At 39.7% G+C, this 15,216-nt stretch overlaps 1 protein-coding gene across 3 annotated transcripts in view; it reads right to left on the bottom strand.

Moving 5' to 3' along the window:
* The window catches only part of LOC115220683 (dmX-like protein 2), a 179,075-nt gene that overhangs the window by 70,636 nt on the left and 93,223 nt on the right, over positions 1-15,216 (bottom strand). For all 3 annotated transcript variants that reach the window (XM_029790800.2, XM_029790802.2, XM_029790801.2), the window contains exons 13-21: positions 14,427-14,539; positions 12,964-13,653; positions 11,804-11,936; positions 9,683-9,841; positions 9,033-9,258; positions 6,516-6,667; positions 4,494-4,881; positions 3,355-3,495; positions 320-1,951 (exon numbers count right to left, since the gene is read on the bottom strand). In XM_029790800.2, the coding sequence (XP_029646660.1) occupies positions 320-1,951; positions 3,355-3,495; positions 4,494-4,881; positions 6,516-6,667; positions 9,033-9,258; positions 9,683-9,841; positions 11,804-11,936; positions 12,964-13,653; positions 14,427-14,539 (3,634 nt within the window). The remainder of the gene's footprint in view (positions 1-319; positions 1,952-3,354; positions 3,496-4,493; positions 4,882-6,515; positions 6,668-9,032; positions 9,259-9,682; positions 9,842-11,803; positions 11,937-12,963; positions 13,654-14,426; positions 14,540-15,216) is intronic.

Below are 15,216 nucleotides of genomic sequence, written 5' to 3'. Positions count from 1 at the left end.
CTGAATGCTAACTAGCCTGAATGCTAACAAGTCTGAATGCTAACAAGCCTGAATGCTAACAAGCCTGAATGCTAACTAGCCTGAATGCTAACTAGTCTGAATGCTAACTAGTCTGAATGCTAACTAGCTTGAATGCTAACTAGCTTGAATGCTAACTAGTCTGAATGCTAACAAGTCTGAATGCTAACAAGTCTGAACGCTAACAAGTCTGAACGCTAACAAGTCTGAATGCTAACAAGTCTGAGCTCTAACAAGTCTGAATGCTAACAAGTTAATTTTCAAAAATACTAACAATGAGAGATGGGTTAACGGGACATACCTGATGACATTGCATTGTAAGTGCTGGTATCTGTGCTGGTCGTTGATATGGTGTCTGCCAAAGCAAGGAGGTACATTTGGTCAAGGTTCGTGAGCCCTGGTAGAAGCATGTGGGTGAGGTGTTTACCAAGAGACTGACATTGCGTTGGGCCAAATACGTTGAGCATCTGATGGGGTGTTGGCGCTGACATGGACATAAAACGGGCCCTGTTGCTGTTGGACCTTTGTCTAGATGTGATGCCATCATCAGAGGTGTTAGAAAAGACGTCTGTGTCAGAATCAGAATCGTCTAAATTGTTTTCAAAGAGATCTGTGTAGTCTTGTGAAGTTGGTTTGCCGCTGCCAGTACCGGCACCAACGATGTCTGCATCGATAGCAGAATCATTGTCAGCAGCAAGGAGAGCATAAATTGGTAAAGGTGGAATCGAGGTGATTTCAATGTAGTCAAGCGTTGCTTCTTCACAGATGCCAGCTGCCTCGTTTGGAGTGCTGGCACCAATTGATTTTGTCCTTTGGCGATGCATAGAATGCATTTTGTTTTCTGAAGCATCTATTTCATCACTATATGTCGTTTGATAGACTTCGCTAACAGCAATGCACCGGACCAGGTGTGAGAGGATGGCACGCACCCGTTTGATGCGTCCAAAGTTTAAGAGTTCAATCAACTGCTTCGGGTGGTACTGTGCTAGTACAGGGTTGGCCTGGCGTGCAGCTTCAAATAAACCAAGATCAGTGATTAAAGTTAAACTAGCAGTGCTTTCACTCTTAGTCAAACTAGCTCTCTTACTCAGCTCTTTCTTCTTGGGGTGGACAGGGGTAAGTGGTGCACCTGGAAGTTGCTTGAAACTGGATATGGATAAAGATGACTTGAAATTCTGCATGGACTTGCTAGCAGTGAGCATAGATGAACTCGGGATAGCGGATAGACTGAAATCTGACAAGCTTCGTTTGTCACAATCTGGCTCGTCATAATTACCAAAGCTTTGGTTATCAAAGCAAGCAGCAGAACCTCGCCACTGGGAGTAGACATGGACCTCATTATCCATAGCCACAACAAGAATACCCGATCGAACCCAGGACATGTGCATGGGCAGGGGAGGTAAACAATCTGCTGTGGTGAGTTCAATACATCGGAGTTTCATCCAACGAATTTCTTCTTCGTAGTTGTCCACGACAATGCTTTTGGATTTGTGAATTCGTTTTGCATGATTGGTTTGCCGTTTGCGAGTGTTTGCAGGTTTGCCCATTGAAATCTGGGCAATTTCTTCGGATACCTGGGCATACATGAGAATCTTTGAGCCAACACCGACAGTCAAGATGTGGGATCCGTCTTCAGTAGAGACCCAGTCTAGTTGTACTAAATGTTTTTGTACCAATATGCCAGTTTTGTTTCCATACTCAGCGATAGACTTACGTACGCTGTGGATAGTCGAGAGACTAGGAACAGATTTAGTGCGAGACATGTTGGCTAAAGAACTGGACGGGGAGATGGAACTCTCTTCTCCAATGCGAAACACTGGAAGGGTAATATTTTCAGGACTCATTATCAGGTTCAAATCTATTTCTGCCTTTGGATCAGGAATGCTTATGTTGTTTAATTCTATAGTGTCTTCAAGAGACCATTCTGACCCACCTGCAAAAAAAAAGAAAGATAAAGGAAGTTTTGAAAAGGAAAGAGAGAACAGATTTTGATGCGTCTTTTAAATACAAAAAAAAAAAAACATTTTCCAAATAAAATACAGATTTTATACTAATATATTTGCTTACAATAATTTGCTTAACCCTTTCATTACTGTATTTATTTTGAGATTCTCTGTGTTTCTTTCAATTACTTTAAATATAACAAAGAATTTAGTAGAATAACTTAGTTATCATTCAGTTAGCGTTAGGAACATAAATTGTGACTTAAGATTTGGTGGAAGATTTTAATTCAAAACTTATGGAAACAAGACATTTGTACTCAGAGCAAGAGCCGGTTTCAGCCGGGTTGGTAACGAAAGGGTTAAAATTATTTAAAGCAAAATGAAGTGTAACTCTTGTGTTACCATATTTCTGTTGAAAGACACTAACTGTTTCAACTAATTTTGAAAATAACGAAGCATTTAGCAAAATAACTGTCATTATCAATTTGATATTTGGATCATAAATTAGCATGGAATTTTGATGGAAGGTTTTAATTCAAATCACAGGTAATTTGTACCAAATAAATGGGGATGGTCTCAGGCTGGTTGATAGGAAAACAGACTTGGGTTTATTGTGATTATAAATCTTATCTTTAAATTCAATTCAAGTTCATGGATTTAAAATTGAGGACCTGAAGTAAAACTGAGCAAAATTTTATAATTTATGTAAGGCAACACAGGACAGAATCTTTGAATCCACTCATGCCACATTCCTGGGAATATTTATTTCTTGCAGACTTACTTTTAAACTACAGCTAAGTTTTGTAGTAGAGATTTTTACTTCTGCATGTCATGGACATGACTGTGTGGTACAAAAGTTTGCTTCCTGACCACATGGCTTTAGGTTCAGTCCCACTGCATGGCACCTTGAGTAAGTGTCTTGTACTGTAGCCTTGGGTTGATCAAAGCCTTCATCATCATCATTTAGGTGTCTGAAAGAAGCTTGTTGTATGTTGTGAGTGTGTGTGTGTTATTGTATCCTTGCCTTGACACTGTATGACAGTTGTACATCAGAATCACCATCAAGCAAGCAGTGTCCTTCACAACCAATCTTCTGCAAAAACATGTCTGACCACGGTGAAATATTACCTTACTTGGCAACAAGTGAGAGTTGGTGACAGGAAAGGCATCTGACTCTAGAAAGTTTGCCTCAACAAATTTTGTCAGACTTGTGTGGTGAGCATGGATGAGTGAATATCAAAACTATGATAACAAGTTCACTAGTACTTTTTGCTCTACCCGACAGAAGAGACATGAGGCGAAACAACAGCAAACAATAGAAACAGTGTGAGGGTAGAGATGAAATAATTACATGGGTAAACTAGTGAGGCATGAAGACAAAAACAAAATTTACCTGTTGATTCACATTCATATATTGCTACACATAAGTTGACAAACACATTGTTGGGTTGGTCTAATGCGGTGCGTATTCCACCAAAGCGATATGCCACAGCTAGTCTCCCACTGTAAGCGCAACAGACTGTGATGGGCTTCCCTGAATGAACAAGAACAATAATAATAATTGTAATAATAATGACAATGCTTTGTAATAATAATGATAACGGCATCAAATTTTGGCACAAGGTCAGCAATTTTAGTGGGGAGGAGTCAAGCTGATTACATCAACTCCTGTACTTGACTGGTACTTTATTTTAGTGGCCCCAAAAGGATGAAAGGCAAAGTTGACCACAGTGGGATTTGAACTCAGAATGTAAACAGCCAGAAGGAATGCTGCAAAACCTCTTGTCCAGCATGCTAACAGTTCTGCTAGTTTGCTGCCTTATTATCTATTATTCATGCCATACAAAATGCTTAAGGGCATTTAATTCATCTTCTAGGTTCAAATTCTGCTGAGGATGACATTGCCTTTCATCTTAACAGGGTCAATAAAATAGGTAGCAGTTGAACTCTGGGGTCAATGTAATTGATTGTCCCCTTCTAAAATTGCTGGCCTTGTGCCAAAATTCTAATTGGCAGGATCATAAGCATGCAGGGCAAAATGCTTAGCAGTATTTTGTCTGTCTTTATGTTGTGAGTTCAAATTCCACCAAGGTTGACTTTGCTTTAAATCCTTTCAAGGTTGATAAAATAAGTACCAGTTGAGCACTGGGGTTGACATAATCGACTTACCCCTTCCCCTGAAGTTGCTGGCCTTGTGCCAAAATTTGAAATCATAATTATTTTTTTATTGATGGTGGTGATGATAATAATTTTGAAAGGTGGAGAAGTTGATTACACTGACCAAGTGCTCAAGTGGTACTTATTTTGTTGACCCTGAAAGATGAAAGGCACAGTCTACCTTGGCAGTATTTGAACTCAGAATGGAAACCCTGAAGAAATGCTGCTAAGCATTTTGTCTGACGAGTAAAACCAAAAATAATAAAAAAGAAAGAGCTTAGCAAAACCAACCAATGGTACTGCTCATTTCTTTATTTTACATTGACCTGAATACAATGAGGCGAAGTAAAATAATTAAGACAATATATATCTCACCTGGGATTGATATAGAACTTGATTTTTTCATCCGATTATTCATGAACCACTGTTGCCACTGGTATCGTGAATTGAGGGCAACAGACTTGACATGTGTCTTATAGGTAGGTTTATTAAAGCCTCGTCTGTCGTCGATGGCCATCTCAAAGCTGGTGATGCTGGTTGTCAGATAGTCGTCGAGGGGGTCGATGCCACCTACAGAGACGTAAGGCTCCACCGATTCCATTTCACAGCGCCAAAAATATACAGATTTGTTGGAACAGGCCGTTACAATGAGGTAAGGGGCCAAACATGCAGGGTAGATTGAAGCAGAGCTTAGATGGCCAGCTGCGGTTGTTGCGCAGATCACCTCGACATTGCTTGGTAGCGGGAGTTGTTGAGTACACACCTAAAGAGAGGCAAGAAAAGAAAAGTACAAAATCAACAACAAAAACATCAGCCATTTTATTTCAGGTCTAGACATCATCATCATTTAACATCCATCTTCCATGCTGGGACAGGTTGGATGGCTCGACAGGAGCTGGCCAGGTAGAAGACTACGCCAGACTACTGTGTCTGTTTTGGTATAGTCTTATGGTTGGATGCCCTTCCTAACACCAACCACAGTACAGAGTGGACCGAGTACCTTTTACATGGTACCAGCACAGGCGAGGTCAGTTCTGGCTTGGGTTTTACAGCTGGATGCCCTTCCAAATGCCAACCACTTTACACTGTGGACTGGATGCTTTTTACATGGCACCAGCACTGGTAGGGTCACCAAGTAACTTGCAAGACAAGGAATTTTTGAGAGGGGAGGAGGCATTGGAGGAGGTGATCTCGTGTTAGATGATGAAAAATTAGAGAGAGACAGAGAGGCAGAAACAAGTGTCTTGCTATAGAGGAGGTACATGGTTACCTGACCGAGAGAGAGAAAGAGGAAGCAAGACAGTGAGAGGGAGACAGAGGTCACAAGAACATGGCCAGAAATAAGCAGATAATGATGAGGAAAGGAGGGAGCTTCTATAAGGTCCTCAACCTGTTAGAAATAACTCCCAAATCCATACCACAAGACACCCTATACTTGAAGAGCAAGCCTTCTTCTATCATACTCTCAATTTTGGTCAACTTGTGCCGCAGGGTCTCAGAGGAGATAGTGTTAGTTGAAGGTTACCAAACATGCTACACACACACACACACAGACAACTTTAGCTTTATATATATATATATATAAAATATTATTAGAGACAAAACCACTATTTTGCAAAACAAACAAGGAAAGACAAAATTTTATGTATTGATTAAGTCTTTCCTTGTTTGTTTTGCAAAATAGTGGTTTTGTCTCTAATAATATTTTATAATATTTTACTATAAAATTGGATTTAATCCTAAATCTGATTTTTTCCCTGTAAATTTGGATTTATTCCCTAATATTTATTATTATATATATATATATATATATATATATATACATACAAATATGTGCGTGTGCGTGTGTGTGTGTGGTGTGTGTGTGGTGTGTGTATATATATACACATGATGGGCTTCTTTCAGTTTCCATCTGGCAAATTCTCTCACAAGACTTTGGTCAGCCTGAGGCTATAGTAGAAGACATTTGCCTAAAGTTCCACACAATGGTACTGAACTCGGAACCATGTGGTTGAGAAGCAAGCTTCTTACCACACAGCCACACCTATGCCTATATATCATCATCAGTTTTCCATGCTGACATGGTTTGGACATTTTGACAGGAGCTGGTAAGCCAGAGTTGCTGCATCAGGCTCCACTCATCTGTTATGGTACAGTTTCTACAGTTGGTTGCCCTTCCTAAAGCCAACCACTCAACGGAATGTACTGAGTGCTTTTTATATAGCAACAACACAGGTATTTTTCATACATGCAAACATTCATTTTGCATCTATAGGAAATATACAACTACGTGTATTAGTGGTAAGTAGGCCTCAAAATAGAAAACAGGAAAACAAGAAGAATACATCCAATAACAAAGATGGAAATGAGGTCAATAACGATTGAGTGCTGAAGTACCTTAGCTGTGGAATAAGAGATTTTCACACTGACAAGTGACTTGCTGAATGGTTCGCCAGTAGAGTCTTCCTCTTCCTCTTCGTTGGAGTCGACATCAAAGGAATTGACAAAACTTTGTTCTCTGTGCTGTTGTTCCATGTGGCTGGGAGTCTCTGTTGGGTAAAGGTTACAATCATTAATCTCTATATATATATAAACGGCAAAATGTCTGTCTGTGTGTGTGTCCTTTATACAGAACCACAATTTTTCAGTTAGAGGGCTCACACTTTCTATGGTCATTCAAAACCGTCCAAGGGTGGTTGTGTACATCTTTACATTTCCCCAGTCACTCCGCAAAGCCATTAAAAAAATCAATAGAAGTGACTTTTTTGTGAATTTTCTATCCAAAACCCAATCAAAATGCCCAAAACTTGATACGCCAATTGAATGCCAGTTAGCTGTATGTGACTGGTCAGAGATTTGGACAGTACTTGCGTGTATGTGCGCATGCACGCAGCTGTATATGCATGCACTAGCAGTATGACCCAGCGTTGCCGGGTCACAGTGCTAGTAAATTGCAAGACAGCACAGTCTCATTCGTTGGTTTAACCATTTCATGACCATATGTTTCTAATCAAATATATTGTCCGTTTCAATTGATTTTTGAATGATCTTTATTTGTTTCAGTCTTTTGTCAAACAAATTGACCCCAATACTTACCTTTAAGCTTAGCACTTATTCTATTGGTCTCTTTCACTGAACCACTAAGTGATGGGAGAATAAACAAACCAACACTTGTTGTCAAGTGGTGACAAACACAAAGACATCATCATCATTTAACGTCTGCTTTCCATGCTAGCATGGGTTGCACGGTGCGACTGGGTCTGGGAAGCCAGGAGGCTGCACCAGGCCCAGTCTGATCTGGCAGTGTTTCTACAGCTGGATGCCCTTCCTAACGCCAACCACTCCGTGAGTGTAGTGGGTGCTTTTTATGTGCCACCAGCACATGTACCAGGTGAGGCTGGCAACGGCCATGATTGGTTGGTACTTTTTACGTGCCACCGGCACGGTGGCCAGTCAAGGCAGCGCTGGCAACGACCATGTTCGGATGGTTCTTTTACGTACCATTGATTTTTGATCAATTTACATCAAAGAATGTAAGGAATGGAAAAGGTAAAGGCTAGGTATGTTTTGTAGCTAAACTTAATGTATTACATAACTTGTGAATTCACTCTCCTGTATGTGATGATGTAAACAACTTGGAGGTAATCTGACATGAGGATTAGCAAATAGGTTTTTGTACATGTTGCAAATTATGTAACATTAAGCTTAGTTAGGAAACATATATAGTCTTTATTTACCTTTACCATTCTTACATTTGGATTTTATTCACACATCCAGTAATTTTTGTTGTTAAACTGTGAGTTGTATGGTGACTGTCATCTTATTTTCAAGTGTATGAGATACGACAGTAAGTAAAGTTTGTTTATCGCACTGTCTATTTTTTGTCAACCATACTAGCTGTGTGCATGCTTGATGCTTACTGACTTCCTGTACCAAGATCTTTTCAGATTACACTACCTTGTAACTAATATATATATTTATGTAGCACTGATCCACCATGTTTAGATACCATTCATAATGCTAACCACTTTGCAATATGTATATGACAAACATATACACTCATATATGTACATATACAAATGAGGGGGTGCTGAAAATTTCCCGGCTTTAAGGGTTTTGTGAAAGACTTGTTTGGAGGCCCAATCTTCCAAGTTCTTTTACAGGGCATAGAAAAATTGAAGGACTGTTGTAATCATCATCATCATTGTTTAACGTCCGCTTTCCATGCTAGCATGGGTTAGACAATTTTGACTGAGGGCTGGCAAACCAGATGGCTGCACCAGGCTCCAATCTTGATTTGGCAGAGTTTCTACAGCTGGATGCCCTTCCTAATGCCAACCACTCCGAGAGTGTAGTGGGTGCTTTTATGTGCCAGTCAGGTGGTACTGGCAACAACCTCGCTCAAATCTTTTTACACATGCCACCAGCACAGGTGCCAGTAAGGCGACGTTGGTAATGATCATGCTCAAATGGTGCCTTTTATGTGCCACTGGCACAGAATCCAGTTGGCTGCTCTAGCAACGATCATGCTCGGATGGTGCTCTTGGCACCCTACTAGCATGGGCACAAGTGCCAGTGAATCCAAAAGGGGAATATGTTAAATAAAATCATAACTCATTCTCCTGTATTTTCTTTTACCCAAAGCCAGAAACTTTTCAGCACTCCCTCATACATACTCACATACATTCATGATCATGTGAAGCTTCTGCACAGATTCCAGTGACCAAATTTCATTCAGAAGTCACTGGTCAATCTGTGGCTCAGATAGAAAACACTTGCCTAAGGAATCTTTGAACCCAGAAGAACGCAATTGCAAATCAAACTTCTAAAACATATAGCCATGCTTTTTGATTAAACATTACAAGAAGATGAGGAAGAAAAAGGGAAAAAATGATGAAGTTGGGTAATACTTACTGCTTTCATTTGCCGAGTGAGATGCAATGGTGATCTTCCACATATGTAGCACTGATCCACCATGTTTAGACTTTTCCAAAAGAACCAAGTAGAAATGCTCTTCAAATGAAGCCAAGTTCCTAAGATCCACAAAAGCTTCCAAGTTTTCCATTGTGGAATCAATAGGAACTTTGCCAGTGAGCAACTGTTCTTGAAAGACATGCAGTAGTTGAGTCTCCTGCCAGTCCTGAAGAACAAAATTAGGGAAAAAAAGATTAAGGTTATTCAATTAAAACATTAACCCTTTAGTGTTTAAACCGGCCATATCCAGCCCAAATATTCTACATGTTTTATATCCAACCTGGCCATATCTAGCCTCTCACACCTAACCTACAGTGACATTGTAAAAATAAACAATCATATCATTGAAACCTCAAAGCTATAACATAATGCATGATTAATTAAAAACAATTTGAGTGAAAAAGAATTACATTTAATAGAGAAATTTGAACACCAAAGGGTTAAAGTGATTAGTGTAATAATTGAAAAACAATACATGACATAGGTAACCCACATTACTTCTGTAATAATAATAAATCTAACAGGTATGTCAGTCAGATAAATAGATAAAAACAGAGAGAGGACATACCCAGCATCATCTCATGGCTTACCTGTTTGGCATCGACAATACTTTCAAGCTGTATGATACAGCCAGGGTGGGCAGTGGACTGTAGACTGACTATATTGAAAATATCATTCACTGATGTCTGTGTTGTTTCTTCTTCCTCTTCTACATGGGTATCCATACTGCTGGACTGACTCTCCAGCCACTGCGATAAAACAAAGATAATCCTTTATCACCAACTACTGTCGTGAACTGAAATCTTAATCATTTACATGGTATGGTGGGTGGGTGGGAGGTTGGTGGTGGTGTTGTATCTATACAGAACTGGTTCTTCTTCTTCTTCTAGCATTCACCTGGGGTGGGTTGAGCTGGCTTCATTTATCATCAATGCTGCAACTCTCACAAACGCCGACCAGGCCTGGCGATTTGAGGCTAACGACCGCGTGATCTCCAACCACTCCTTATTCCAGTGGCAAACGCCGTAGATATGGGGTCCGAGGTTGGGTTCTAGATCAGCCTTGACCATCATCAGCCAGGTTTTTTATTGTCAACGCTTTCGTCAACCCTGAAGGGGAGCTGGGGCAATTGCTTTGTAGATGAATTCTCCTGGTTGACAACGGAGGGCTTGACCCAGCCAACGCAGGCGTCTCGTTAGGATGACTTGCCAGAGGGAGGTGATTCTGCACTGGTGTCGCACAGAGACAGAGGTGATCAAAGGAGAACTGCCTGTGAGGCTAAGGAGGTTGCTTTTGCAACCACATGATTTTGGGCTTGATGCCACAGTTCAATAGCTTGGGCAAATTGTCTTTTATTATTGTCTCAAGTAGACCAATACCTTGTGAGTGGAATTTTGGAGGCAAAAACTGTGCAGGAACCCACTTCGTGTGTATGTGAATCACCATCATCATCATTTAACATCTGTTTTCCATGCTGGCATGGGTTGGGTGGTTTGACAAGGGCTGGCCACCTGGCCCCAGTTGCCTGTTTTGGCAAAGTTTCTATGATTGGATCCCCTTCCTAATGCCAACCATTTTACAGACTGTACTGGGTGCTATCTGTGTGTGTATATATATGTGTATGTGTGTGAATATATTTTGCTTAAATATATCAGTCAAAGACATGAGCATCAATGAAGAACTGGTATTCTTCAAGTAAAATAATTCCACTGAGTCATGGAAACTCTCTTCTCCCCACCACTGTCAGAAACAAAGTGACTCAGTACTTGGCCAGCTGGAAATATGGCTCATGTGGTTCCTAATTTAGTTCCCTCAACACACAAAGTCTACCAATGCTTTAACACAAAAAAGGACAAAACCATTTTTCAACAAAAAGGAATAATAATGATATTGTTTAAAATTTTGTTAAGAATACAGTAATACCTCACCTTATGAGGACCCATTTTATGAGACCCCCAGGTTTACAAGTTAATTCTATGATAAATATAAAATGGTTAAACAGCCATTTTGTGTGTGTGGCAACATTGCAACATGTGGCAACACTGGTTCTGACACACCCACACAGCTCAATATAATGCCAGAGTAAAATGACAGCATAAAATTGCTTCTATGGAAACAACTCTAAACTTGTTCTTTAAAAAGAAATCTACAAGTCCGTCTATGAATGCTTGTGAATGAGTAATCATGTCTATAAGTGATGGTGTGCTCAAGTCTAATGTTAGTGAAAATGATTTAGAAAACGGCTTTCACCCAGGTGGCCCGGGTTCGTTCCCAGCATGGGAACGTTATTGTCCAACCCATGCTAGCATGGAAAGCGAACGTTAAACAATGATGATGATTATAATAATATTTTTTACTATAAATGATCTTGACATTCTTTTTACTTTACAGAAAATATTCTTTAAATTCTATTGTTATTTTATTGCCATTTATTTACGAGTATTATAAATTTTATAAGTTAAATATTTTTCTGGGAACGAATTGCAATTTATAACATTGCTACTATGAGAAATTATTGTTGTGCCTTATGAGTTTCTGCTTTACAAGCAGTCTCTGGGAACAAATTAATTCGTATATGTAGGCATTACTGTATATTTGATTTCAACAGACATAGTGTTAACACACGAAACAGATTAGTTCCTATCTTCTTTATAAACACTAAAATATTGGACCAATAGAATAGAATAAATTGTTTCATAAGAGATACTTACAGTTTTCTTTGGGACATGGGATTCGATCAACATCGATCGTGCATCGATAACAGCTTGGTACATTCGTAGGCTTTCACCGTCAGATGCTACAAAGAGGGCACTAGGTGAGTTGCTGAAGCCACCAAGTGTATTACTACAAAAAATACAAATGTGTACATAATTAGTCCTTTCTTCCATAGTCACGAGGCCTGAAATTTTGAGGGGAGGGGGATAGTCGATTACACTGACCCCAGTACTCAACTGATACTTATTTTATTGACTCTGAAAGGATAAAAGCCCAAGTTGACCTTGGCAGGATTTGAACTTAGATTGATGAGATAGGGAAAATGCAGCAAAACATTTTGTCTAGTGTGCTGCCTTAGATAAATAATAGATAAATAATGCCGATAGCTGTTTTTGATTTAAGCACAAAGCCTGTAATTTTGAGGGGAGGGGTTAGTCAAAACCATTGATGCCAGTACTTGACTGGTACTTTATTTAATCCCAAAATGATGAAAAGTGATATTGAGCTCAACAAGATTTGAACTCAGAATGTAAAGAACTGGAAGGTATGCTGCAAGGTACTTCTTTCCAACACTAACAACTCTGCCATCTTACTGCCATGATAATAATAATAATATAATAATAATAATAATAATAATAATAATTTCTACCAAAGGCACAAGGCCTGAAATTTTAGGGGAGGAAGCTAGTTAATTATATCAACCCCAGTGGGCAACTGGTACTTACTGACCATGAAAGGTAAAGTTGACCTGGGCAGAATCTGAACTTGGAATGTAAAGACAAATGAAATACTGCTAAGCATTCTGCTCAGTGAGCTAACAAATCTGCCAGCTCACCACCTTAACCCTTTCATTACCAACCTGGCTGAAACTGGCTCTGGCTCTGAGTACAAATGTCTTGTTTTTATAAGTTTTGAATTAAAATTTTCCACCAAACCTTAGTCACAATTTATGTTCCTAACTCTAGCTGAATGATAACTAAGTTATTTTACTAAATTCTTTCTTATATTTAAAGTAATTGAAAGAAGCACAGAGCATCTCAACAGAAATACGGTAACGAAAGGGTTAATAATAATGTTTCTAGCACAGGCCTTTTTGATCTTCTACATACGTTTGAAAGAAAGAGGGATAACGAGAGAGAAATGTAAGCATATTTACCTGGGAAGTAATGTTGGTATCCACGAAACATTAGAAAAAGCTGAAATTTCAGCTGAGTTGATTCTGGCCAGTTCTACAATACCTCCTGATTTGGAGAGAGGGCCAACTGGATCAACTTTCCATAAGATGAGTTCACTGCAGAACTCAAAACCAGAAGTTCGGTCACACTGGCCAAGCCCGCCATAGTTGTTGTTGTTGGGGGAGTCTGCTTCAGGAATGTTGTGATGGGATGTGGTCAAAAGTAACGGCAGCACAGGGTGGCAAGAGGCAGAGTTTGTACGGAAGCGGTGGCCACAGGCACGAGATATGTGCGCCACACTCATCACAGTTGAGAACTTTGAAGTCTCAGAGAAACTGACTTGCCACAGATTCAAGCTACCGTTGAGGTGTTTCGAGATCATGAGTACATTTGGTATGAGCATGTTGTCGCTTTGTCCGGGTGAGCTTTTGCCCATTGGTGCTGCCGATTCTAAGAGGGGCCCTCTCTGACCCCCTTCCATGTTGTGGTCACTCTCACTTAGTTTCATTGCAGACTTTATATCCATCTTACTATATTTACAATATAACAATATGTTACTCGACATTGTCCGGGCATCAAGAATCGGTACTGCATGTGGTATTCGGCAAGAGAAACTAACTTGGGCTTGACGGAAACAGAATGCTGTGTATTCATCCAACCAGTCAACAAGCCTGCACAGAGAAATAAAGCAAAACATTGGGATCAGCATAGTGGTCATCAATTTTCAGGTGTTCTACTCCTAAATATAAACATATCTCTATTATGGTTTGAACTCAAACTCAAACCCGTCAATTTCTCATGCAAACTTCCAGCATTCTACACCATTAGCATTCTACATGAGTAGTTATACAGGGCTAACATAAATAGTTACACCGGGCTAACATGAGTAGTTATACAGGGCTAACACGAGTAGTTACACTGGGCTAACATGAGTAGTTACATTAATCCCCAGGTCTGTTCAAAATGCAATCATCTTACACAAGGACCTGGTCAAAACAACCACTGAAAGCCACTGGACTTGAGCCTAAATCATTTGAAGAACAAGTCTGAGACTGTACCAAGTGGCAGAGTATGGTGGGAATGGTGGGAGTGGTGATTGCATATGTTAGGTAGTAGTGATGGTGGCGGTGGTGATAGGTGCAGAAAAGTATTGATGGTGGTCATGATGATTAGGCATATTAGATAGTGGTGATGGTGGTGAGGTGATAGTGGTGGCAGTTGTGTTGGTTGTGGTGGTGTGTAATGATGGTTGTGCAGTAATGGTTTTGGTAGTGGCAGTGGCATGGGGATAGTTCACTGGTGGTGGTGGTAAAGTGCAGATATTCTAGTGGTAGTGGCAGTGGTGACAGTTGCAGTGTGGGTGGCAGTAGTGGTGGTGGTAGATGAAAAAAAAAAACATCATGTAAAAGTTGAAAAAGCAAAGCACAAAAATCCCTCCACTGACCAAACAAGAAAACTTCCATCTTGTGGATGGACACTAAACAACATGTCAGGACTTTGATGCCAGTCTCGCAGTAAATTCTCAATTTTACGATCAACAATGTCGGTCAGGGCTCCCTGCAGATGAAGAAGAAGTTTTTTTATCAATGAATGGAAATAAACAACATGAGATGACAAAAACTATTATGTAGGCTAACAAGCACGAGAGGTTAAACAGGGCTAACATCAATGGTTATGTATATTCAAAAGGAATGGTTATAAAAGTCTATCTAGAGTGATTATACAAAGTTAACATGGGTAATTTTAGAGGGCTAATCAGGGTGGTTGTAAAGGGCTAATATGAGTGGTTGTACAGAGTTAATAGAAATAGTAATACAGGACTAGCATGAATAATAATAATGGATTAACTCTAGTGGTTATACATAAATAACAAGGTAACAGTAGTGGATATACAGGGTAAAAATGAGTGGTTATACATGGCCAACATAAGTAGCTATTCAGGGCTAACATGAGTAATTATACAGGGCTAACATGAGTAGTTATACAGGGCTAACATGAGTAGTTATACAGGGCTAATATGAGTAGTTACATTGGGCTAACATGAGTAGTTACACTGGGCTAACATAAGTAGTTATACAGGGCTAACATCAGTTGTTTTATAGGGTTAACATGAATGGTTAAGCAAGACTGACACAAGTAAATATACAAGGTTGACACAAGTGGTTATACAGGGTTAACACACGCTTATACTGGGTTAGCACAAATGGTTATACAGGGACAACAGAAGTGATTAT

This window comes from Octopus sinensis, linkage group LG17 (genome assembly GCF_006345805.1).
Source record: "Octopus sinensis linkage group LG17, ASM634580v1, whole genome shotgun sequence".
NCBI lineage: Eukaryota > Metazoa > Mollusca > Cephalopoda > Octopoda > Octopodidae > Octopus > Octopus sinensis.
The sequence above is the reverse complement of the archived record's forward strand: the minus strand, read 5'-3'. Positions and strand labels throughout refer to the sequence as shown.